General features: G+C 41.8%; 1 protein-coding gene across 5 annotated transcripts in view; it reads left to right on the top strand.

The window, feature by feature from the left end:
- The window catches only part of COL19A1 (collagen type XIX alpha 1 chain), an 885,342-nt gene that overhangs the window by 14,300 nt on the left and 844,085 nt on the right, over positions 1 to 26,957 (top strand). For 4 of the 5 annotated variants that reach the window (XM_033936699.1, XM_033936697.1, XM_033936700.1 and 1 more), the window contains exon 2: positions 995 to 1,120. In XM_033936699.1, the coding sequence (XP_033792590.1) occupies positions 1,033 to 1,120 (88 nt within the window). In that variant the 5' untranslated portion in view covers positions 995 to 1,032. The remainder of the gene's footprint in view (positions 1 to 994; positions 1,121 to 26,957) is intronic. The other variant, XM_033936698.1, reaches the window with a different exon arrangement.

Raw genomic sequence — 26,957 nt, 5'->3', positions numbered from 1 at the left:
CAGGGAAATACTTTAAAAACCAATAGGAGGAAATATTGTTTCACTCAGAGAATAGTTAAGCTCTGGAGCGCATTGCCAAAGGTTGTGGTAAAAGCAGATAGCGTAGCTGGTTTTAAGAAAGGTTTGGACAAATTCTTGGAGGAAAAGTCCATAGTCTGTTTTTAAGACATGAGGGAAGCCTCTGCATGCCCTGGATTGGTAGCATGGAATATTGCTACTCTTTGGGGTTTTGCCAAGTACTATGACCTGGATTGGCCACAGTGAGAACAGGCTACTGGGCTTGATGGACCATTGGTCTGATCCAGTAAGGCTATTCTTATATTCTTATGTTCTTATCAGTGAATAGGTTCCTTTAGTAATCATGAGAGCAGCAGTAAATAATGCTTGGTGTTACAGGAGTGAATCAAAAAATTTCTACATGCTTATTACAATACAGCTTTCCATAGATTCTGTGCTTCAAACAAATTCATCATTATAACCAAGACGCAAATAAAAAAAATAGAGGCATGAACTGGAAGTTGAACTTGGATAGGAAATCAAATTGGTAGGGAGAAGGGAGCAAAGCAAAAGTTTGGTTTACTTCTTGCTTATAAATTCAATTTTCCTTTTCAGTTTATGACTATTATAGCAGTTATTATAATGAAAAAAATAGTCAAACTATAGTATTCAGAACTGAACAAATGCACAATTTGTTGATTTCAATACAGCAGTGCATAGACATTGCTTACCAAGTTCACCATTGGTGCCTGTTTAACGGTAGCTTCATGGCCTGAAATAAAATGATTTGTTCTTCAAGATGGAAAGAATACCAAACACAGAAAAACAGCATTCAAATCAGTGGGAATGTTTTACCCCAAATTTCCATAGATAATCCAGCCTGTTGCATAGTTTTGCACTTTGCATAACCACATTTTCTTTCTTTGCATACCATTTCCACAAAAAGAGTTTGACGCTATTCACTGTTGGTGGTTTATGACTTCCAATTTTCTTGCAGAAGTGTTTGGATGCGAGGTCACATGAGTCCCAGAAGCAATGAAGTCTACAATAACCTGGATTGTCTTGCTTTGCATGGAAATTCAGCTTCCTGCTTCCCATTCGATGATACTATCTAATAACACAGGTATTTGATCCTGTAGAAAGCATAACAAAAGAATTAGACTGTTTAATAGCAGCTTTCTATTGAATGATCATTATATTATTTGGGAGTGTTTAGATGAATTTGTGTGGTCTGTTGATGTATTGATTTATTGATGATTAAGTATGTATTTTGTAACATGCTTAGATTTAACTGGGTTAGAATTTTATTTTTTTTTTAGTAAGTGAAGGGGCATAATAATAAAAAAAGCTCCATCTAAGTCCAATTTGGTCATAGGGCGCTAGTTGCCCAAAGTCAGCAGTGGCAAAATGTCCATTCTCAAAAAGTATGTCTAAAATATGTTTTTCAAAAATCATCTACCTGAACGTCCAGGCGTTTGATCGTTCAGACTGCCACTATGTCTATCTTTACATCACATTCTTGACCAAAAATTTGCCAAGTCCCTGGACATGGGAGGAGCCAATATTGTGATGGACTGGCCACCCAGACATGGCAACGGAGCAGAGGGGCACCTTACAGGGCACTGCTGTGAACTTCACAAAAAGGGTGCCACATAAACATCTCACCAAAACTCCCTTATAGGTTATGGTGAGCCTCCCCAAAATACACTATACTCACCTGTCTACAACCCCAATAGCCCTTATAGCTGCAGGTGGTACCTATATGGCAGTACAGTAGGGTTTTGGAGGCTCTTGGTGGGCACCACCATGAATGTAGTAGTTAGAGTGGCTCATGGGCCTGGGTCCTCCTCTCTATGGTTCACTAGCCCACCCTCCAGACTACTTAGTATTCATATATGCCCCATAGTATTTTGGTACCATTTTCAGCACACTGTAAATACAGTTTAGAGCTCTTCATTGAAACTTAAATACGTCTAAAAACCTGCCTAAGTCGGCACTTGGATGATCTAAAAGACAGTTTGTCTACGTGCCAATAATTAAAATGACTTTTTGGATGTATCCAGGCACATTTTAGGCCTCTGAAGCCCGCTGTGTGCTCAGAGCTGAAGGGTGTTTTTGGAAGAGTGATTAGGGCGGGATGTGGGCAGGATGTGGGCCGACCCACTTGTAGACTTAGGGCTCCTTTTACTAAGGTACGCTAGCATTTTTAGCGCATGCAGGATATTACCGTGCGCTACGTAGATAGAACTAACGCCAGCTCAATGCTGGCGTTAAGGTCTAGCGCGCCCAGCAATTCAACGTACGCTATTCTGCGCGTTAGTGCCCTAACGCACCTTAGTAAAAGGAGCCCCTAGTCGTCCTCCAGGGATAATTGAATGTTTGTTGAGGCAGCTTAGGCAAAGCTTATACATTGTGAGTTGGACAATGCAAAGACAGGTATAAGTGATCGAAAGTGACCAGATAATCACTGCAGAGACAAAGTAAAGACCACCACTCCCCCCCCCTGTGTTCACTGACCCCGTTGCACCCCCACAAAGCTCAGAATAAAAATGTACATACCCAGGTCCAGATTTAGATGAAAAGTGGCCCTAGGCTATTCCACTTATGAGGCCCTTTCACCTCCCATTTTTAAGTTTGTAAATTACATGAGAGATAATAAAATATAGAAACATAGAAACATAGAAAGATGACGGCAGAAAAGGGCCATAGCCCATCAAGTCTGCCCACTCTATTGACCCACCCCATTAAGTCTGAATGCTAATGACCTGGTTCCTTAACTCGACCCTCGTAGGGATCCCACGTGGATGTCCCATTTATTCTTAAAGTTGAGCACGCTGGTGGCCTTGATCACCTGCACCGGAAGTCTGTTCCAGTGATCTACCACCCTTTCTGTGAAGAAATACTTCCTGGTGTCGCCACTAAATTTCCCTCCTCTGAGTTTGAGCGGGTGCCCCCTTGTGACCGAGGGTCCTTTGGGAAAGAATATATCGTTTTCCACCTCGACACGACCCGTGACGTACTTAAATGTCTCAATCATGTCACCCCTTTCCCTGCGCTCCTCTAGGGTATAGAGCTGCAGTTTGCCCAGTCTTTCTTCGTATGAGAGACCCTTGAGCCCCAAAACCATCCTAGTGGCCATCCTCTGGACCGACTCAGCTCGAAGCACATCTTTCCGGTAATGTGGCCTCCAGAATTGCACACAGTATTCCAGATGGGGTCTCACCATGGTTCTATAGAGTGGCATTATGACTTCAGGTTTACGGCTGACGAAGCTTCTATTGATACATCCCATCATTTGCCTTGCCTTTGATGAGGCCTTCTCTACTTGTTTGGCAGCCTTCATGTCTGCACTGATGATTACCCCCAAGTCCCGTTCCTCTGAGGTCCTAGCTAGCGTTTCTCCATTCAAGGAGTATGTTCTGCATGGATTTCCTCTGCCGAGATGCATGACCTTACATTTTTTAGCGTTGAAGCCTAGCTGCCATGTCGAGGACCAGTTTTCTAACGTGATCAGATCTTGTGTCATAATATCCTGTAGGTTGCTTTCACATACTATGTTACACAGTTTGGCATCATCGGCGAACAGTGCTACTTTACCCTGAAGCCCCCGGGTCAAGTCCCCTATGAATATGTTGAAAAGGGATGGTCCCAGGACTGAGCCCTGCGGCACTCCACTAGTCACCTCCGATGTCTCAGAGAGGGTGCCGTTGACCACCACCCTCTGAAGTCTTCCACTCAGCCAATCACTGACCCATGCAGTTAGTTTCTCACCCAAACCCATTGATTTCATCTTGTTTAGTAGTCTACGGTGTGGGACACTGTCGAAAGCTTTACTGAAATCCAAGTACACTATGTCCAGAGACTCTCCCAAGTCTAGCTTTCCTGTCACCCAATCGAAGAAGCTTATAAGATTGGATTGGCATGACCTGCCTCTGGTGAATCCATGTTGACAGGGATCCCTTAGATTCCCTTCATCCATTATCGTGTCTAATTTACCTTTAAGTAGAGTTTCCATGAGTTTGCACACTATTGATGTGAGACTCACCGGTCTGTAATTCGCAGCCTCTGCTCTGCAACCCTTTTTGTGCAGAGGAACGACGTTAGCTGTTTTCCAGTCCAGGGGGACTCTCCCCGTACTTAGGGAGAGATTGAAGAGCATGGCTAACGGTTCCGCCAGAACATCGCACAGCTCTCTGAGCACTCTTGGGTGTAAATTGTCCGGTCCCATGGCTTTGTTCACCTTGAGTCTTGAAAGTTCTCTGTAAACATCAGCTGGTGTGAACTCAAAATTCAGAAATGGGTCTTCCTTGCTTTCCTTTGCTTCCAGCCGTGGCCCGTGCCCTGGCGCCTCGCAGGTAAAGACTGAACAGAAGTAATCGTTCAGTAGTTTGGCTTTTTCAGAATCTGTTTCCACATAATTCCCGTCTGGCGTTCTAAGGCGTACTATCCCGTCTGCATTCTTTTTCCTGTCGCTAATGTACCTGAAGAAGGATTTGTCCCCTTTTTTAATGTTCTTCGCTAGAGTTTCTTCCATTCGAAGTTTGGCCTCCCTGACTGCTGTTTTGACCGCTGCAGACTTTGTCCTGTATTCAATGTTTGCTTCTTTTTCCCCCGTGCGTTTGTACAAGAGAAACGCTCTTTTCTTATCCTTGACGAGGTACGAGACCTCATCAGTGAACCATTGGGGTTTCTTTTTTCTTTGTTGTTTAGTTACTGATTTTATGTAGCGGATAGTTGCCTCATGAAGGGTCGATTTCAAGGTTGACCACATAACCTCTACATTCTCCGTTACTTCTTGAACCTGAAGCGTCTGATGGACGAAGTCTCCCATGCGTGTGAAGTCAGTGCCCCGGAAATTGAGTACCCTTGTTTTTGTTTGTGATCTAGGGAAGCCTTTCCTAAGGTTGAACCATACCATGTTATGGTCACTGGTGGCTAGCGGTTCTCCCACCGAGATCTCTGAGACGCTTTCCCCGTTCGTAAGTACCAGGTCCAGGATGGCCTGGGACCTAGTGGGCTCTAATACCAATTGTTTGAGTCGTACTCCCTTCATGGACGTTAATATCCTCCTGCTATCATAAGTAGTCGCTGAGAGTGTGTTCCAATCTACATCAGGCATGTTAAAGTCTCCCAACAGAACAACGTCTCCCCGTAAGGTGATATTCTCAATGTCTTCAATTAATTCAATGTCCTTGTGCTCCGATTGTCTTGGAGGTCTGTACACGACACCCAGATACAGGCATTTTTCTCCGCCTCTGGCCAGGTTTACCCAGATGGATTCCCCAGTATACTTGATATCTGTGATTCTGGTTGTCTTGATGTTTTCTTTGATATAAAGTGCTACCCCTCCTCCTAACTTACCCTCTCTGTCTTGGCGAAGCAGGTTGTATCCTGGTATAGTTATATCCCACACATGAGAGTCTGTGAACCATGTTTCTGAAATTGCTACTACGTCTAGGTCTGCATTAACTATTTCTGTTTCCAGTTCTAGAAATTTATTCCCTAGGCTGTGTGCGTTAACATACATAGCTCTCCACTCTTTTTGTTTACTAAGCTCATGCAGAGAACCACCCATTTGAGTTAAAGTGTCTCCTAGCAATTCTTTTGCAGTAAGGGTACTTACCTTAGACTTAGAAGCGGAGTTTTGGTTCACCACATCAGGATTGTTACTTACTGCTCTGGTGTAAAAGTGGGTACCCACCCCCGACTTACCTAGTTTAAAGCCTTTCGAAGTAGGTGGGCTAGTCGGTGTCCGAAGACGTTCTTACCTCTGTTGGTCAAGTGGAGTCCGTCTGGTCCCTGTAGTCCCTGTAGTGTCTCTCCGTGATTCAGGAATCCGAAGTTCATCTCCCGGCACCATCGTTGTAGCCACTCATTCGTCTTCACGATACGTTCGTCCCTGTCCCTTCCTCTGCCCCTAACAGGAAGAATTGAAGAGAATACTACCTGTGCTCCTGTCTGCTTCAGCCTCTTTCCCAGAGCTCCGAAGTCTCTGGCTATGTCCTCCAGGGTGTTCTTGGCAGTGTCATTCGTTCCGACGTGGATGAGCAGCATGGGGAAGTAGTCCTGGGGCTTGAGAAGTCTATCAAGACAGGTGGTCACATCTCGTATTCTGGCTCCAGGAAGACAGCAGACTTCCCTCGACTGCATATCTGGTCTGCATATTGGTCCCTCGGTGCCCCTCAACATGGAGTCCCCAATGGCTATGACTCTACGCTTCTTTTGGGTGTGTCGATCCATTGTCCCCGGAGAAGGAGCTATGTGTTGATCCTGGTCTTGCTCCACGTCGGTAGTCTCCTCCTGCAAGACCTGGAATCTGTTCTTCAGGTTCAGATGTGGAGTCGATGTGAAGCTGTCCTGGTGAGAGAAAGAGTAAGAAGGTGAAGAGTTTGTAAATTGGGGGCGGGGTCTCCTACATTTACCTGTGGATGAGGTCACCAACTGCCAGGAGTCAGTGTCTCCATCCATCTCCTGAACTCCAACAGTTGGTTTCTGTGGTGACGGCCCTGGCGTCACCATGGGAGATCCGTCACGGGCCCGTTCTGTGATTTGGGACAGTTCCTGCACTATCCCATCGATATAGGCCTCGTCCTCTCTAATGCCTCTTAGACGTTTTACCTCCTCCCTGAGGCTCTTGAGTTCCTGCATGATGTCGTCATCCTGCTGGCTGACCTCCTCTGTCTGTGTGGAGGTCGTAATGTACTGCTGTGGGATGGTCTCGGTCTGCACGGAGACGTCCTTTCCTGGTGCTGTGTTCTCCTCCGTCTGTACGTAGGTTGAGGTCATCTCCCGGATGACCTCAGTGCAGGGGATGCCGACCTTGCTTGTAGGTTTCACACTCCTTGTCCGCCCTGCCATAACAACAAAAAGGGAGAGAGTAAATGTGAGAGTATAAGAGATAGTATGAGAGTATGAGAGATAGTATGAGAGTATGAGAGATAGTATGAGACAGTAAATGTGAGAGAGAGAGATGGTATGAGAGATAGTATGGGAGTATGAGAGATAATATGAGAGTATGAGAGATGGTATGAGAGTATGTGAGGTTAGGGCCTCTGAGGTTAGGGCCTCTGAGGAGTAAAGTTGAAGAGTTAGGTGTTAGGTGTTAGGAGTTAGGTGTTAGAGAGATCTGAGCAATAGGGTGTTATTGGTACTAACCTTTATAAAAAATGTGACACGGATCTTGAGGCCCTAGGCTGAAGCCTAGTTAGCCTAGTTAGCATATAGGAAAATCCGGCCCTGTACATACCTGCCTCCAGAACATCAGCACCTGGCATAGGAAAACCTAGTAGAGCTGCACAGAGGTGGCATATGTAGTCTGGGGTGACGACTAGTGAACCATAGAGAGGAGGACCCAGGCCCATAAGACAATCTAACTCTGCATTCATGGTGGAAAATATGAGCCCACCAAAACCCTACTGTACTGCCATATAGGTGCCACCTGCAGCCATAAGGGCTATTGGAGTTGTAGACAAGTGGATATAATAGGTTTTGGGGGTGTTTTGAGGAGCTCACCATAACCTATAAGGGAGTTCTGGCGATATGTTTATGTGTCTGGAGAGATGTTTATGTGACACCCTTTTTGTGAAGTTCACAGCAGTGCCCTGTAAGGTGCCCCACTGCTCTGTTGCCATGTCTGGGTAGCCAGTCCATCACAATACTGGCCCCTCCCATATCCAAAAGGTCTTGTTCTGGGTGTTTGGGACTTGGACAAAATTTTGGGCGAGAATGCAATATAAAGATAGACATACTTGCAGTCTGGATGATGAAATGTCTGGACGTACAGATAGATGATTTTCAAACAACTGAATAGTTTAGACATACTTTTTGAGAATAGACATTTTACCGGTGCTGACTTTGGGTGACTTGCACCCTTCGTCCAAATCGGACTTAGACGTTTCTTTTGATTATGGCCTTCCACATATTTATCGCCATCAGACATAATTTCTGTTATAGATTCTGTCAGTGCCAAAGTTCTTTGTTGGACAGTTGTCCCTCTGGTATTGTAAAACCTATAAAGGAAGAACTTGCCCTTTTTATGTGGGCTTGATTAATAGCTAGTATTACTGTACTCTGGGCAGGTTCTACTGCAGCTTATAAGAGCAATGGTTTTGCCCAGTCTTAAAAAAGTTCTGATATGAACGATCGGGTGAGTTACCATACCAACCTATATCTTCAGTGCCATCTTTAGCATTTTGAGGAAGACAGTTTTGAAACAGTTGATAGATTTCCTGAACTCTAATGCAACATTGGATTCCCATCAGCATGGGTTCAGGAAGTCCCACAGTACAGAAAATTTATTAGTCTTGGTTTTGAATAAGTTGAGGAGTTTATACTGGTAGCACTTGATATTAGTGTTGCCTTTGATATTTTGAATGGTTTTGGAATGGTTTTAGTCATATTTGTATGTATGTATTTATTTATATACACCTGAAGTATTTAGGCAACTAACCTGTACAATCCTACTCCACAATAACTGATCTCTAGCACTGTTAATAACTAGCTTCTAACCTTGTTAATTCTAATTAATTTGTAACATCTTTTAACCATTGTAAATCGCATAGAACTTCACGGTCCTGCGGTATATAAACTGTTATTATTATTACTTATAGTCTAAGTGGTTTATATTCAGGTACTCAAGCATTTTTCACTATCTGTCCCGATAGGCTCACACTCTATCTAATGTGCCTGGGGCAATGGGGGATTAAATGATTTGCCCAGGGTCACAAGAAGACACAAAAATATGTGACAGATGATTCTTCTGAAGAGATTCTTCTTACTGTTATTGGCATTCTTCAGGGCTTGTGTTTGTCAGCTGTATTGTTCATTATATATATGCTACCAAATTTGTAAGTTGTCAGGAGATCTTAAGGTATATTATTGGCTATATGACGACAATATTTTGTTCTTTTTTTTCCCTTATAAGATGATTTATAAATTCAATAAATCTAAATTTTGTTAATCTCAGATTTATGACTGGATTCAAGACAATCAGTTAGCTATTAATTTAGCAAAGTTTGAAATAATTGTTTTAGAACTTTTTTCTCCAGTCTTCCTGAAAAAAAAATGATTTGAACCAAACTTCCATACCAATTTGTTCAAAGAGTAAGGGTAATTGGATTTGATATACACTTCTCCCTCCGAATCCGTGGGTTTAGTACCCGCGAATTCGGTTATTCACAATTTTTTGCCCCAGACCTCCCCCTAATTTTACAAGGCTGAATCACTGCGTCCTGGACCTCCCCAGACCTTACCTGGTGGTCTAGTGGTGATGTGGGGCAAGAGCAATCTTCCTATGCTCCTGCCCCGTGCAGAGCCATCATCAAAAATGGCTGCTATGAGTTCCAGTCATAGCAGCCATAGTTGTAGTCTCACGACACTACAACGGGAACTCACGGCAGCCATTTTTGATGACGGCTCTGCATGGGACAGGAGTGTAGGAAGATCGCTCCTGCCCCATGTCACCGCTAGACCACCAGGTAAGGTCTGGGGAGGTCCAGGACATAGGAGGGAGGTAGGGGTGGGTCAGAGCCATCCTAAAAGTTATCTGTGATTTTCCATATTCGCGGGCTGGCTCTGATCCTAACCCTCATGGATTCAGAAGGAGAAGTGTACTGCCTTTCTGTGATACAATCACAGATAAACCACCTGATATTCAGCGCTATTTGGCTGTCCAAAAACAACTTTGAAAACAAGAATCACATCACCACCATTGTAGTCTAGCCCACAATTTGCCTGTATATTGTGACAAGATGCTAGGAATTATTAGAAAAGGGATGGTAAACAAGACTATGAATTTTATAATGCCTCTGTATTGTTTCATGGTGTGACTTCACCTTGAGTATTGTGTTCAGTTCTGGTCGCCGTATCTCAAAAAAGATATAGCGGAATTAGAAAAGGTTCAAAGAAGAGCAACCAAGATGATAAAGGGGATGGAACTCCTCTCATATGAGGAAAGACTAAAGAGGTTAAGACTCTTCAGTTTGGAAAATAGATGGCTGAGGGGAGATATGATTGAAGTCCACAAAATCCTGAGTAAAGCAGGTATAAGTGAATTGATTTTTACTCCATCAAAAATTACAAAGACTAGGGGACACTCAATGAAGTTACAGGGAAATACTTTTAAAACCAATAGGAGGAAATGTTTTTTTTCACTCAGAGAGTAGTTAAGCTCTGGAATGTATTGCCAGAGGATGTGGTAAGAGCAGTTAATATGGCTGGTTTTAAAAAAATGCTTGGAGAAGTTCCTGGAGGATAAGTCCATAGTCTGCTATTGAGACAGACATAGAGGAAGCCACTGATTGCCCTGGATCGGTAGCATGGAATGTTGTTACAATCTGGGTTTTTGCAAGGCACAGTACTTGTGATCTGGATTGGCCACTGGGAAGACAAGATACTGGGCTAGATGGACTATTGATATGACCCAGTATGGCAATTCTTAAGTTTTTATGACAATGTTATCTGTAGCCATCAGCACCAGATTCATATACTTTGAAATGCCTAATTTAAATAGTTCCAAATTATACATACTATCCAGTAGGCAGGGCAATTGAATGAACAGTTGGAACAACTTGGAACATCCAAGTAAGATGCTTCAGGTTACATTTGTCTGGGCCATTGAACATCTGAACTATGGAGCTAATTTATTAAATGCACCTTATGTTGGCACCCATTCAATAAAGAAAAGTAGGTATTTACATGCCCATTTTATACATAGTCATACACATACAGTTACCCTAGTCACAGAAGGTGTAAATATGTGTACCTATTTTCCAGTGATATGTGATAAATTACAGTATTATGAAAGTTATACACCTAAATGAAAGTCCTACCTGGTGAAAAAAAAAAATCACCCAGGAACTGTGCATCAGAGGCCATCTTTTTTTATTTTTTTGCGTATCATTATGGCATAATTGATGGCCTCATATGCACTCATTTGAATGCAATTGCAGCTATTTATGCCTTTAAGGTAAGCTCACACTCAATCCCTTTATTGCATTGCTCGTTTGCATGTACTCCAATGGACAATTTGCTTGCCAGCTTTCCCTGGCTTTATGCACAAAGCAAATTGCATAAACAGAGGGAGCCAGGAAAAGTGATGGAAGGATACCAAATCATCACCAAGGTTACCTTTTATTCTAAAAGCGACCCAACACAGCTGAGTTGTGGCAAAAATGCCTGCATCAGGGGTTCCAACACTTCAAAATATCTGGATGATTGGTGTAAATGGTATTTCAAATCTCAGTTTGTATGGCAACACAACAATTTTAAGAAAGCATGCATGTTGGTTTAGTGGTTTTTTTCCTCCTAAATCACAAGTTTTGCCACAAGTTTTGTAGCTTATATGCTACAATCTCTTACAAGTGTAAAACAAGCTGCGTGCAGTAACACCAATGCTCTAACCAGAAACTGTAAAAAGGAAAGAGATTTGATATATGAACTTTAGGAGCACTTACATAGTAACATAGTAGATGACGGCAGATAAAGACCCGAATGGTCCATCCAGTCTGCCCAACCTGATTCAATTTAAATTTTTTCTTTTTAACTATTTCTGGGCAAGAATCCAAAGCTCTACTTGGTACTGTGCTTGGGTTCCAACTGCTAAAATCTCCATCAAAACTTACTTCAGCCCATCTACACCTTCCCAGCCATTGAAACCCTCCACAGCCCATCCTCCCCCAAACGGCCATATACAGACACAGACCATGCAAGTCTGCCCAGTACTGGCCTTAGTTCAATATTTACTATTATTTTCTGATTCTAGATCCTTTGTGTTCATCTCAAGCTTCTTTGAACTCTGTCACCGTTTTCCTCTCCACCACTTCTTTCGGGAGCGCATTCCAGGCATCCACTACCCTCTCCATAAAGTAGACTTTCTAATGTTGCTCTTGAATCTACCACCCCTCAACCTCAAATTATGTTTCTCTGGAAAAGATTTTGTTCTACGTTAATACCCTTCAAGTATTTGAACGTCTGAATCATACCTCCACTGTCTCTCCTTTCCTCTAGGTTATACATATTCAGGGCTTCCAGTCTTTCCTCATACGTCTTCTGGCGCAAACCTCCTATCATTTTTATCACCCTCCTCTGGACTGCTTCAAGTCTTCTTACGTCCTTTGCCAGATACGGTCTCCAAAACTGAACACAATACTCCAAGTGGGGCCTCACCAATGACTTGTACAGGGGCATCAACACCTTTTTCCTTCTACTGGCTACGCCTCTCTTTATTCAGCCCAGCATCCTTCTGGCAGTAGCCACCACTTTGTCACACTGTTTTTTCGCCTTTAGATCTTCGGACACTATCACCCCAAGGTCCCTCTCCCCGTCTGTGCATATCAGCTTCTCCCCTCTCAGCATATACGGTTCCTTCCACTCCCCTGGCCGCTTCCCCTTTTCAGTTGCACACTGGGGGAATTTAACGTGCATGGGGTTATAGAATAGGGTGTGGCGAGATGTGCATGCAAGTTTCAATTATTGCCAATTATCTTCAATAATTGACCTTTAACATCAATTAATTGCAATTAATTAGCTCATAAACTAATTAATTTGAGCATGGATCGTGCAAATTTTGGAAATCAAGAGCAAAACATTGCAGGACATTTTGATAAAGCTAGTCAGCTAGAAGTCGATGTTCAGATCGCAGGAGTTAGCCGGACTGAATCTTGCAGTCAGTGCTGAGCCCGGTTATTCAATGGCGGGCCATTGCTGGTGACTGGCACTGAATATCTGGTTTACTTTTGGCTGCTTTAAACATAGCCGTCTAAGTTGATATTCAGAGTTGTCTGGCTAAGGCCCTCTTTTACTAAGGTGCGCTAATTGATTAACGCACGCTAAACGCTAACGTGTGCATGTTAGTCTATGGATGCATTAGCGTGTAGCGCACACTAATTAGATTAGCGCACCGTAGTAAAAGAGGGGGGTAAGTTTAGAGTGGACAAAAATAGACCAGCTATTTAAGTGGCCCGATTTGGCCACTAAACTTATCTGGCTAGCACTTTAAATTTCACAGATAGCTGGCTAGCCGCTAATATTGAGTAGCCATATCATGCTGACTGTTAGTGCTTAGCCGGCCTAGTGCTATTTTACTGACTTGGAGCCGTTCCTGGCTGGTTCAATAGTGCTGAATATTGGGTGGCTAGTAAATATTAAATAAGTGCCCATTTCTGTGCTGGGTGGGGGTCAAGTCTGTCTCACACATAATAAGTAAGAGACTCTGGCTTTGGAAAAAGAGATACTGTTCCACAATCACTACTACTATTAATTATTTCTATAGTGCTACCAGACATACACAGCGCTGTACAGAGTCACGAAGAAGACAGTCCCTGCTCAAAGGTGCTTACAATCTAAACAAACAATAGATACAGTAAGGGAAATGGTTAATCTGCTGGCTAGGTTGGTGGGCACACAAAGTGTGGACTCTGCTGGCTAATTTCTTTTCTGAAATTACTACATCACTGATTTACTGTACAACACCTTGCTGTGACAAGAGTTACAAATGCATTTTATACTGCATGCACTTGCCATGGTTTGAAGGATTTTGTAAGATTAAGTGTGGATCAATCCCATGCTCTGCCCAGGCTCCCCCCCATGTGTCTCCTTTGCAAATATGAGCCATGTACATATGTCTAGGTAATTCTCTATGAAAACGAAGCTCTGCATCCTTGAAGAACGCACAAATTCTTAGATTTTACATTGCTTTGATAAATACTTCTATAATAGGGGTGGGCAACCTGTATATACAGAGGGCCGCATGAATGTCAGCACTACTCCTAGCGGACTGCAACATTAAGAGCATGAGTCGTCATACTGGGACAGACCAAAGCCCAGTATTCTGTTACCAATGGTGTCCAACCCCAGGTCACATTTGCCTGGCAAGATCCCATGGAGTACAACAGATTTTAAGCTGCTTATTTTAGAAATAAACAGTGGATTTCTCCAAGGTATCTTAATAATGGCTTATGGACTTCTCCTTTAGGAAATTACCCAAACATTTTTTTTAAACCCTGCTATGCAAGCTGATTTCACCACGTCCTCTGGCAATGAATTCCAGAGTTTAATTACAAATTGAGTGAAGAAATATTTTCTCCGGTTTATTTTAAATCTACTACTCGAATAGCTTCATCACATATCTCCTAGTCCTAGTAGCTTTGGAGAGTAAACAAGCGATTCACATCTACCCTTTCTACTCCATTCAGTATTTTACGGATCTCCATTACATCTACCTCGAGCCGTCTCTTCTTAAAGCTGAAGAACCCTAGCCGCTGTAGCCTTTTCTCATAGGAAAATCATCCCATCCCTTTTATAATTTTTTGTTGCCCTTCTCTGTACCTTTTCTAATTCCGCTATATATATATTTTTAAATAAAGCGACCAGAATTGCACACAGTATTTGAGGTGTGGCTGTGTGTTACAAAGGCATTATAACATTTTCATCTTTGTTTTCCATGCCTTTCCTGATAATCCCTAACATTCTATTTGCTTTCTTAGCTGCTGCTGCTGCACAGTGAACTGAGGGTTTCAACAAAACTCCATAGATCACCTATGAAATAATTTTAACTAAAAAATGATGGAAACAAACTGCTAGAGTGGCTATTTTGAGAATATTTATGAAATACTGCATTTAAAATCCCCCGAACTGTGATTCGTGATATTTTCTTTGTTATGTTTTACATGGTCTCGTGGGTTGCATTCAGCTTGTGGACCACAGGTTGCCCACCCCTGATCTATAGAATGGACTCAGTGAGGTGAGGTTCCTATGGCTTCTCCACCTTTTGGTTAAGATCCAAGTGTACAAAAGGAAAAAAATCCCACTTTTCCTTTCCCCACTGCCTTGAGGCCCAGGATAGAAATGAATGCAGGCATTAGTTTTATCTAGTGTAGACTATTGTAACATCATCTATGTAGGAGCACCCCCAAAAATTCTAAGGAAATTAAGGATAATTGAGAATACAGCTGTTTGATTGATTTTTGGTTTAAAAAAGAACGACCATATTAGTCCATATCATCTTTTACTTCATTGGCTGCCTTTGGAGGCAAGAGTATTATTCAAATTTTCCTGTATCTGCTTTAAGCTGATATCGGGATTGTCTCCAGCTTACTTTTTCCTCATTTTGTGTTGCATAGACCATCAAGAGAAACTAGAAACTTCTACTTATTTGCTTATCCAAAAATTAATGGGTTTAGATATAAGACCTTCTTAAATAGGACCCTAGCATTTCAAGCTGGTAGGCAACAATCTTGGTTAGGTAAATGTATTCAGCAAGCTATGTTGTCCTATTGCAGTCTTCGGAAATTAATTAAGACCACTTTGTTCAATAAGTTTATTACTTAGTGAGTTTTATTATTGAAATTCAGTTTTACAAATATTTGTATTTTTTACTGTATTATTATATTTCACTGATTGTCAAACTCTTTTTAGTGTAAACCGCCTAGAACTTTTGGTTATTAGAACATAAGAAGTTGCCTCTGCTGGATCAGACCAGAGGTCCATCACGCCCAGCAGTCCGCACCTGCGGCAGCCCATCAGGCCCATGACCTGTACGGTGATCTTTGTCTGAACCCTTAAATCCCCCTTGGTCTCTATCTATACTCTCTCTATATCCCATCTCTACCTCTATCTGTATCCCTCTATCCCCCTATCTTTCAGGAATTTATCCAATCCTTCTTTAAAACCCCGTAGTGTACTCTGTCCTATCACAACCTCCGGCAGCGCGTTCCAGGTGTCCACCGCCCTCTGAGTGAAAAAGAATTTCCTAGCATTGGTTCTAAACCTGTCCCCTTTCAGCTTCTCCGAGTGCCCCCTTGTACTTGTGGTCCCCAATAGTCTGAAGAATCTGTCCCTGTCTACCTTCTTGTATCCACTAGCACACCCAAGTCCTTTTCAAGGTTGCTTTCCCCTAGCACCGATGCCCCCATTTTGTAGCTGAACATCGGGTTCTTTTTCCCTATATGCATGACCTTGCATTTCTCTATATTAAATCGCATTTGCCATTTATTTGCCCACTCTTCCAGTTTATGGCGGTATAAAAGAATAAAGTTATTATTATTATTATTATTGTCTTAGTAATGTCACTGATCCTTGCTAAGGGGACCTACTGAGACACCGGTGCCATGGCAATAGGCCTGCTTTCCCTCTTTCACATTCTTAAGAGCTGTCCTGTTTACTGCTGACACTCTAGTGAGAGAGTCATGTAACATTAGGCTAGGTCCTGTAATATCAGCCCTTATACACTTGAGACCCAGATAATCATAAATTTTAATGCTTTAAAACTGAAGAATGAATTGCTTGGGAGATTATGAAGCAAATCTTGTGACTGGACATGCTTCTCCGTGAAAGACCTGAAGTTGATTTTGTAAGATAACACGTTGAATAACAGATTGCAAGCTACATACCACGGGGACCTTAATCGCTTTGGGTGCATAACTGTGGTGATCCTTTCTTCCTTCATATACTCCAGAAAAGCTAAAAATATCACCGAGTTTTCATTTACACACAGTAGGTGGTGTACTAAGTATCTAGCTATTTTACAGGAGGAAAGCGATTACGTCTAAAAATAAAAATAAGAGATAGGATTACAGCTCGAAGGCTGACAAGTGCCGAAAGCAATCTCTGTTCAACTAGGATACTCTGCAGATCAAGTTGCCTTTCCTGGTTGTTTTCATATCATCAAATTATTGATTCATTAACATAAGGGCATTTTACTCATTTTCTAGGCTTGGTTTCCCTAATATTTCTTTCTTGATTTACTGATTTATTTAGAAACATGTATACTCTGCAGTAGAAAATTCCATAGCACATAGGATTTTTGCATTCAAGGTCTTTTTTTCAAGCTACAGTCGACTCCATCTAAGTGCATGTCGGTTAAGCGCACGCTTCGGTTATCCGCAGCCTACCACCATAGTCCCGTATTTTTTACATTAAAGTTAATGGATGTAAACTCCGAATATTTGCAATTCGGATAAGCACACAATCCGCTTATGCGCATTAATGTCATAGGTCCCACCTCTATTCTTTCACATTATCTTCCTTCTGGTTAAATGCAATCACGTTCTGACCGGGAATGGCTAGGCTTCACACAGCAGCTTAAGCGCTGGGACAGCTGGGAAAGTGAGTGCTCCGCTTCTACTCAAGCTGTAGGGCATAGCTTTCCAGTACTTTAGGTTCCAGCAGCCCACGCGCCATATTTAAACTGAGTCGGCTTAGCTACAGCCTCCCCCTCCCCTCCCCCCACTCCTACTAAGCGCACCCTCCGAAGGGCGCGCACTTAAGTGGAGTTGACTGTTCTCTGCAATTGTGTACATGCGCACAGGAAATACTCTTGAGGGAAGTGGAGACATCAAATACAATGAAATATCAGAGGCTTTTTGTGGAAAAATGGTTCTTTGGATCATTGACTGCATTGGTACAAGAGTACAGCAAGGTGTTGTTGCATATGAGGCTTTGAGATCCCATGGATCTCTTCATCAGACATCAATCGTGTATCATTTGGGAGAAAGCGAGAGCCCCTCTCCTGAGCAGTGCTGGGTTTACTTATAAGCTTCAACTTAAGGCCTCATCTCACGAAAGTTCAGAAATTTTGGGGGGGGAGCTCGGAAAATTTTATATGGCTTTTTATCACACTTATTTAAATATTCGCAAGGTACAATTACTTTCATCTGTACTTTTAAAATGGCTTCATATGTAATGAATATATATGTGCAGGGGTTAAATTGTGGACTAGCCTGGTTGGTCAAACCTGAAAATGTAGAGATAAGAGCTCATTTAGGAAAATGCTGAAAACACAATTATGGGCTCCTTTTACTAAGGTGCGCTAGCGTTTTTAGAGCACGGAAATTACCACGCGCTACACCGTGCGCAATGCAGCTAGAACTAATGCCAGCTCAACGCTGGCATTAAGGTCTAGCGTGCGTGGCAATTCAGTGTGCGCTATACTGCGCATTAATGCCCTAACACAGCTTAGTAAAAAGAGCCCTATATGTAGATACATTTCTCTGAGAAACTGATTTTATGTAAGGATTGAATCTGTTTGTCTTGTTTTAACCTTGGTCTGAATTCTATAATATTTTTTGCACGTAACTATTTGTAAACCATTTTGGGAATAAAACGGTATATAAATCTTAAAAATAAATAAATAAATAAGTATCGGTGTACATTAAAATTATTTTCAAAATTCAATTTACGTATTGTTGCGTAGGGGAAGGGGAGGGGAAAGTATTTGGAAGAGTTTAAAAATCTTTAAATATAATATTGTAATAAATAATATGATTTAATATATTAATAATTGGGAGGAGAGGGGAAGATGGATGTTTTCTTTAATAATGTGTGTAATATGGTGTATTTTATGCAATCTGTTAAAGTTATATTAATTGTAATACACTGTCAAAGCTTGAAAATTAATAAAGAATTAAACAAAAAGAATAAACCCCCCCCACAATTTATGTATTGTTTCTAGAGTATATGATAAGATGTAACTTATTAACAGAGGCCTCCAAACTTTCTATAGCTTAGGGCTTCACCAAGTCTAAACCTGTCCCTGCTCCCGAGGCCAAACGTTAGCAATTCTGTTGTAACTGTGGGGCTTTTGGTTATTTAAGGCATTTTCAGTGGCACTTTACAGTGGTGTAGTGAGGGTGAGAGGCGCCCGGGGCGGGGGCGCCCTCCCCTGCCCTCAACTCCGCCCCCCACTCCTTCCCTGATCCCCTCTGCTGCACACGTGTCTCCCCTTTCCTTCCCCGTACCTCTAGTTGTTAACCGCCGTGAGCAACAAGTACTTCAATGTGTTCCTGGTGACCCCCGCCGTCTCTCCCGCTGATGTCACTTTCTAAGCGCAGCACCTGGAATTGACGTCAGCAGGAGAGATGACACAGTCGCGAGTTGTTGCTCAAGGCGGTGAACTAGAGTACTAATCATGTCGGTCCCAGGCTTTGGTTTCTGTTCGTCTTCTGTTAACTTGCTGGCCAGTGTCTCCTGCCCATTTGACATTTTCTTCTTTCTCCATGCTCATCATCCATCTTCCATCTCTGTATCTTCCTTTCCACTGCCATATTCAACATGTCTGCTTCTTTCCCACTATCTACCATCTCTCTCTCTTTTTTCTCTCTATCCCTGGCCTTGTGCCTTGGGTCAAACCTCTCTATTCCCCTCCATGCAGCATCTCTCCCTTCCTCTCCTCCATTATCATGTATAACATTTCTTTCTCTCTTCCCGCCCTCCACCCTATGTCCACCATTTCTCCCGCTCTCTTCTCCATGAATGTTTCCCTTCCCTCCATCATATATGCAAAATTTCTCCCGCTCACCCCTTTCTACCTCTTTATTGCATCTCCCCATTCCTATCCTCCACCCTATGTCCAACAATTATTCCTTCCCCCCCCCCCCCGTGCAGCAGTTTTCCCTCCCTCTCTCCTATCTCCCTGAGCAGCACTTCCCAACTGACTCCTCTACCCCACCCCACCGTGAGGTCTGACATACCTTTGGGCCTCCTAAAGCAGCAGCAGTGATGGTGACCAGCCAGCAGAGGCAGCACTCTGAAAAGGCTGCTTGTGGCCTGTTCTGCCTGGGCTTCCCTATGCCACATCATCAGTGACGCAGCAGAGGTAAGGCACCAGTGGGGCAGGCTGCAACCACCAGCTTGTTCAGAGTGCTGTTTTTGCTGGCAGACACTGCTGCTGCTGCTTTAGGAGGCCCAAAGATATGTCAGGTCTCATTGGGTTGGGAGGGTGGGGGGTGATCACTGAATTGGTGAGTGCAATTTTTTCAGAGAATGAATTGATTCAAATCTGTGAATCATGCAGCATTAGTACACATCCCTGATTGTGTTGATTACATGAGGAAGGACCTAGGAAAACTTTATGAATGATCTAAAATTTGGCAACTAAGATTGAATGCTAAGAAATGCAAGGTCATGCATCTGGGCTGCAAAAACCCAAAGGAACAGTATAGTTTAGGGATGAAGAAATGTTATGCATGAAAGAGGAGCAGGACTTGTATGTGATGACTGTAAGGTGGTTGAAAAGGTGGCGGTAAAAGCTAGAATGATGTTTGGGTTCATAGGAAGAGGAATGGCCAGTAAGAAAAAGGAGGAATTGATGCCCCTGTATAAGACTCTAGAAGACCTCATTTAGAATATTGTGTACAATTCTGGAGACTACTACACCTTCAAAAATATAAACAGGATGGAGTCGGTCCAAAGGCTACTAAAATGTTTGGTGGTCTATGTCATAAGGTCTATGGGGACAGACTTAAAGATCACAATACAATCAAACCTCAGTTTGCAAGTAACTCGGTTTGTGAGTGTTTTGCAAGACGAGCAAAACACTCCAGCAAACTGTGTCTTGCAAAATGAGCGTTGCCTCGGTAAACAAATCCTCCAAACCACAGAGAAGAGTTAAAAGACACATGCGTCAAATTTCCCAACGTGGTCAATTAAAGAAAAGTCACATGCGCGCTTTACTATCACCTTCCCTTTGAAGCCCACCTTCAAATTCTCGCGCCCTTTTTTTCGGCGGCCTCTGATTAGTGGAGAGCATCCGTCCCCCGATGTTGGCTCTGTGGGTGCATGCGCAGTTGGAAGCGTACCAGACAGAGGTGTGTGTTGAAAGTGGCACTCAAATCAGCTCAGATATCTGGGGAGGGGTTCCAGAATGACCTACGTTTGAGCTGGGAAGAAGACTGACTTGGGCCGGCTTGTCATTCCCCAGCCACTGGCGGCAGACAGATCCTGTGCTGAAGGAGAGGGAACACAGGCCTGAGACGGCGCGCGAGAGAATGGCTAATAAAGACAGTAAGTGCATGAAGCGATCTGCACCGCTCCCACGGGCTGGGGGGGGGGTGTGAAGTTGAGCGTTGTGAGTAGAGGCAGAGAACGCGCAGGCAGAATGTGTGTTTCATTCTGGAGGAAATCATATAGGTTTTGGATGAAGATGATGGTATTTCTATGTACCAGAGCGTGATGGAGTAGGACTGGGGGGGAGGGGAGGGGGGCAGACTAGGAAATAGTGTGCAAGGATTACAGAGGAAATGATGACCCAAGACAGAGTGGTAGACGCAGTTAGCCTTACATTGTTTGGGTTGTGGAACGAATCGTTTTAGTTTCCATTATCTTCTATGAGGAAAGCTGCTTTGATATACGAGTGCTTTGGATTATGAGCATGCTTCTGGAACAAATTATGCTTGTAAACCAAGGCACCACTGTACTTTGGAGGAAAGGCGGGAGAGGGGAGATAAGATAGAGCCGTTTAAATACCCAAGTGGCATAAAAGCGAATGAAGTGAATCTCTTTCAATTGAAAAGAAACTCTTGAACGAGGGGGCATAGGATGAAGGTAAAATTGGATAGATTCAGAAGTAACCTCAGAAATTACTTTTTTTAGGAAAGGGTGGCGAATGCTTGGAATAGCCTTCCAGTGAAGGTGGTGAAGGCAAAAAGTGTATCTGAATTCAAGAAAATGCAATTGTTCAACACTTTTTTGATCTATTTGGCGACTCTGATACAATTGCAGCAACAGTTTTGCCATCCCAAGTTTCACGCAGAGTGGATGATAAAGCATTCTTTGCAATAAGTTAGACAAATGTTTCACAAAGAGATTTCCTTGATCAGTACCTGCAGATCTAGTCAAAAAGATATAAATCAGATTGCACCTTACCTGATTTGAGGAACTTTTTTTCTAACTGAACATTACACTTCCTGCCAGTGCAATTGTTTATTGCCTTTGAAAGGTGTGCTAATAATGACAAGTGCACCCACATAATTGACAGTCATTTTTAGAATTTAATATAGTTTGACTGAAAACAAATGAGTGGATTGAATTTAAGAACAATAAAAGTTGGGATAAAATCATTGACAGAAGTTGCATATTGTAGTTATGGTAGTTTTACTCCAAAAATTATTGCTGGGTTTTTACTAAACCACAGAAGAGCTTTTTAGCACGGACTGGCGAGGTAAATGCTCTGACATTCTTTGGAATTAAATGAGCGTGGGAGCAATTACCTCGCCGGCCCACGATAAGAAGCTCTTCCATGGTTTAGTAAAAGGATCCCTATAATAGGCAATTACTTTTTTTTCTTAAATAAAAAAAAAATGTGTTATCTGTATTATACTTTTTCTTAAGTATTAAGCAGGCATTTTCTTTCACTTGAGTACTTTGACCTAGACTTTGCTCTTACCCTCCTTTGATTTACCTGGAGGTTTTGATTTTCTTTGGCACTCACTTCTGCTCTGTCAGATTTCACCTGTGCTATCTTCTGGGAAGTTCCCTTTCTTAGTCTTATAGACTGGCTTGGAGGCTTGCTTGCTTTTCTTCTTATGAAACAGGGTTTTATTTTTAAATTTGCTGCCCCATTTAGCATATAATTAACTGGCGGCCATCCCTAACTACCTCATAGATTGGAGTCAACCTGGAACTAAAAGCGTCTCTCTCTTTAATTCCAAGTGAAACTATTTTATCAACGTACAGGTAAACACACCTGTCTACAGTTAAGCTTTGAAATGATCTCATTTTGAAATACCATCAAGAGACACAATAGCCTTCATAGTGGCCAGCACAAAATATGCAAAGCTTCACCCTGTATTATGTTAAAGACAAACAGGAAAAGTCGAAAAATACCAGAAAATCCATGCAGATTTTTCACTACCAAGAAACTAATGTATTAACCAGAGGAATAGCCTGAACTGTGAGATGTTTTGTTCATGTATGCAAATGGCTGTCATGATGATGCCCATTCAAAAATGTTTTGAGAGGTTGTTAAAATTTCCATGAACAGCTACACTTTCCTGAGATACAGCAAATGTTGGCAAAAAATGGCCCATTTGCATGAGTTTTCCAGACACATTTTGCTTATGCAGAATCAACAATGAGCTGATTTGCATGATGTCTCAGTTCATTAGCAGTTGTGTGAGTTTTGCAAATGGGTTTGCAATAGGGAAATGGCATGTACAAAAGTGCCAAATAACATAGAGGTATTAATATTCACAGAGCCATTAATATTCACAATGCTTTAAATCACTTTTCTATCCAGGAATATTCAGTGGCACTCAGGAAGTAGAACACTTTTTGGTTTGAGGGGGCCCCAAATGCTCCGCCCTAGCCTCAGCAGGAACCTGTGGCACAACCTCTCCAGCTCCCGACTCCCCCCACCTACCTTCCCCAGTTGCTGTAATTTTAAATCTTTGGGCAGCCGTCACGCAGCATCAACAAGCAGGCCTGCCCCAGAAGTCTTCATTTTTCAATGACACTGTGTAGCGGCTGCCCAAAGATTTTAAATTACAGTGGCCGGGAGGAAGTGGGTGGGGGAATAGAGCCATAACTGACTCTTCTGACAGCCAATTTTTGGGGAGGCAATGGTCCCTGTGGCCTCTCCTATCCTGAAGCCTATGGTGGAACTTATCTGGATAGTGCCATAGAGCCACTGACTATCCTCTCTAACTGCCCATCCTGAAACTGGCTAGTTTGTGGGCAGTCTGGAGGCGGACTTAAGATGGAATGGAAACTTAGCTGGTTGGCGGTGATTTGGGTGCCTTCAGTACTAAGGAAAGGGCAGATAATGGCAGATGAGCCCCCACACGAATGACAGATTCAAAACAAATGCTAGGAAGTTTTTCTTTACCCAATGTGTGGTGGACACCTGGAATGCGCTTCCAGAGGATGTAATATGGCAGGGTACGGTACTGGGGTTTTAGAAAGGATTGGACAATTTCCTGCTGAAAAAGGGGATAGAAGGGTATAGATAGAGGATTACTGAACAGGTCCTGGACCTTTTGGGCCACCGCGTGAGCGGACTGCTGGGCACGATGGACCTCAGGTCTGACCCAGCGGAGGCATTGCTTATGTTATGCTCTTATGTTATGTCACACTTTCAGATATAGGGAAGTATAGGGTGGGGAGGATGTGAAATATGAGATGGAGAAGATGATAGGAGAAATAAGAAAGTACAGAACATGGCAGGTTAACAACAAGAATGATTCCAGGGTAAGAAGGGACTGGATTGGTGGGGCAAGTGGTGAGTCAGCAAGGGTAGGAGGTGAAATTTTGTCTTTGGAAAGAAGTGGGAGTAAACTGTAAGATAGGGAGAATATGGGTTGTAAGGTGAGGTAGTTTTCAAGTTTTATTTAAAATTTGATATGAACGCTTATCAGTTATCTAAGCGATATACAATATTTTAAAAAAGGGGAAATTAATAAACATCAACAAATACAATCAGACGTATACTAAACTTACTTCACAATCAGGAAAGTAAAGGGAAAGAACTACAATAAAATATAGTATATAAGAACATGTAGGGGAAGGACAAATAGGAGGGGTATTGATTTGAAACCAGAACTATAAGACTAGAATAAAAGATAGTCCTAGATGTAAGGAGAAGTTTCCTACAGTATTCATATCTAATTTCTTAAGTTTCAAAAGTTTTGTAGAGATCCTTTAAATCTCTCCAAAACTGTATCATCCCTTAACATAACATAATGTAACCATGGGTTACAAAATAAATTTGTAATATGTTATAGTTTACCCAGGTCTTCCTGACTGACAGTAAGAATTCTAGAATGCTGATGTCTGCATCAGGTCTGATGATCTCATGCAGAAGTGGCAGTGCTGGTCTGGATTCTAAAACTGCCAGAGAGAGCAGTTGGGGAGTGATCAGTCTGGAAGACAGGTTGGTTTGGGGTTGCTTGAGAATAGTTTAAGATGCATCGTGGGTGGAAAAAGTTTAGGGAATTTCAATTATCCATTCTTTTGTATGGGTAGTTAGTAAAAAAATAAAGAAACAAATATAATTTTCAGGGTGATAGGGTTTTGCTTCCTTTGATTTTTTTTTAGTTAGGAAGTATTGATTAGAGCTGAATCTCCATTGAGGAAAGAAGAAGCGCTAGTACCCAACGGCTGTGTAATAAAACAACAGAACCCTGTGAGAAAAATTTACATCTGAACTCTGTGAGGATAAAATTATTTGAAAGGACTAAATTCTTTGAGGAAAACTTTATCTGAAATCTTATTCTAAAGTTATTTAGATATATACCTTTTGTTAGAGTTGTAACAATAAACCAACAAAAACTCTTATTCCTTGTATTTTTTATTTAGGGCAATTTTATATTTGATGTTAACTTTTCCCTCTTTTTGTTATAATTCTTACTTTATCTTGTTAGGTAACCTAAGACTAAAGGTTAAGAGAGTGGGAATTGGAAGTCAAAGAGGGAGGGGTTACAATAACTTTATTCTTCTATAGCGCCATAACCAAACGATTTCTAGGCGGTTTACACAGAAGAGGGCTAGACAATCCGCGAAATACAATTGATTAAAAATACGACAAGTTTCTTACATATACATAGTGTAAAATTTTGGTAACAATAGTACCCACAGTTCGGAAATAAATTTGTCAAACAGCGCTGACTTAATTCCTTTTTGAAATGCACCATAAGACAACATAGCTCCACCAATGCATTTGCCGAACCAGGACTGCTGCTTACCCGCTTGAAATGCAAGAGTCTTATCCAAAAAAAGTCTTGTATCTGCAACCAGTAATTTTTGGATATGCGAATAAATGAAAATATCTAGTTTTCCTCGTTGGACTGTACAACACAAATTGAGATAAAAGATAAGTTGGGGCCAGTCCCCAAATCAACTTAAAACAGATACAAGGAAATTTGAATAGTATTCGCGCCTCCACCTGTAACCAATGCAGCAATTGGTAGTAAGGACTAATATTGTCATTTTTCTTCAAATCATATATCAGTCGAACAGCCGTATTCTGCACTATTCTCAATTTTCTCAGTACTTTCTTTGGAGCTCCCAAATAAACAATATTACAATAATCCAGTATGGATAGAACTAATGCCTGCACTAATAATCTGAAAGATAGAGGATCAAAGTATTTTTTTTATAGTCTTTGGTTTCCATAGTGCAAAGAAGCATTTTTTTTTTTTTTAAATCACTGAATCAGTGTGTTCTATCATGGTTAGATGACAGTCTAATGTGACTCCCAATATTTTTATAGATTTTGAAATCAGGTAGTCATAGCCATTTAAACAAAGTGATGGTTTAATTATTTTGTCATTTGGGCTGACTAGAAAAAGTTTAGTCTTTTCTGCATTAAGTTTCAATTTAAAATTGATTGTCCACTGCTCTATCATAGAGATTTGCCTGCACTGCCTTCTTGGTATACAAATCTCTCTCATGCGTGTTCATTGTGGATATCCTGAAAACCTGGCCTGCTAGTAGATCTCGAGGACTGGACTTGGGCAGCCCTGATCTAGATGAAGAGTAGGGTATGAGGAGTTTATCTAAAAACGCAGTTTTGAAGATAATTAGGTCTATTTTATACATTATCCTACAGGTAATTGGGAGCCAATGTGCATTCTTAAGAACAGGTGTTACATGGTAATACTTTTTTGCATTTGTAATGATTTTTATCGTCTTATTTTGGATAATTTGAAGCCTTCTTATTTCTTTTTGTGTAATGCCCTTGTAGAGCGAGTTACAGTAATCTATTTTGGAGATTACTAAAGAATGGATCAGGATGTTTAGTGAGGTTGGTTCTAAGAACTTTGCTAATGATCTAATCAACCAGTTTTTGACAACTATACTGATTTGATTATGAAAGGAGAGTTTTTGGTTGATGATAATACCTAAGATTTTAATGTTAGTGACCATTTGTAATTGGGTGTCTTCAAGATGAATTGGAGAGATCATAGATGGTCTTTCTTTCCATGACAGTAGCATGGTTCTTATTTTGGATATGCTTAGGGCCAGCATGTTGTCTTTAAGCCTCTGACTAATTTTTTTGATCTTCTGGTTAATCCTCTTTATGTCTTCAGGGCTTTTGGTATCTAATGGATACAAAAGTTGTATTTTATCCGCGTATGAGTATGCAGAGAATCCAATTGACTGACTAAGGGCTCCTTTTACAAAGGTGCGCACGCAACCTGAAAAACTATCACCTGCTCAAGAGGAGGTGGTAGAGGCTAGTGCACATG

The sequence above is a fragment of the Geotrypetes seraphini genome, chromosome 3 (assembly GCF_902459505.1).
Source record: "Geotrypetes seraphini chromosome 3, aGeoSer1.1, whole genome shotgun sequence".
Taxonomy (NCBI): domain Eukaryota; kingdom Metazoa; phylum Chordata; class Amphibia; order Gymnophiona; family Dermophiidae; genus Geotrypetes; species Geotrypetes seraphini.
The sequence above is the reverse complement of the archived record's forward strand: the minus strand, read 5'-3'. Positions and strand labels throughout refer to the sequence as shown.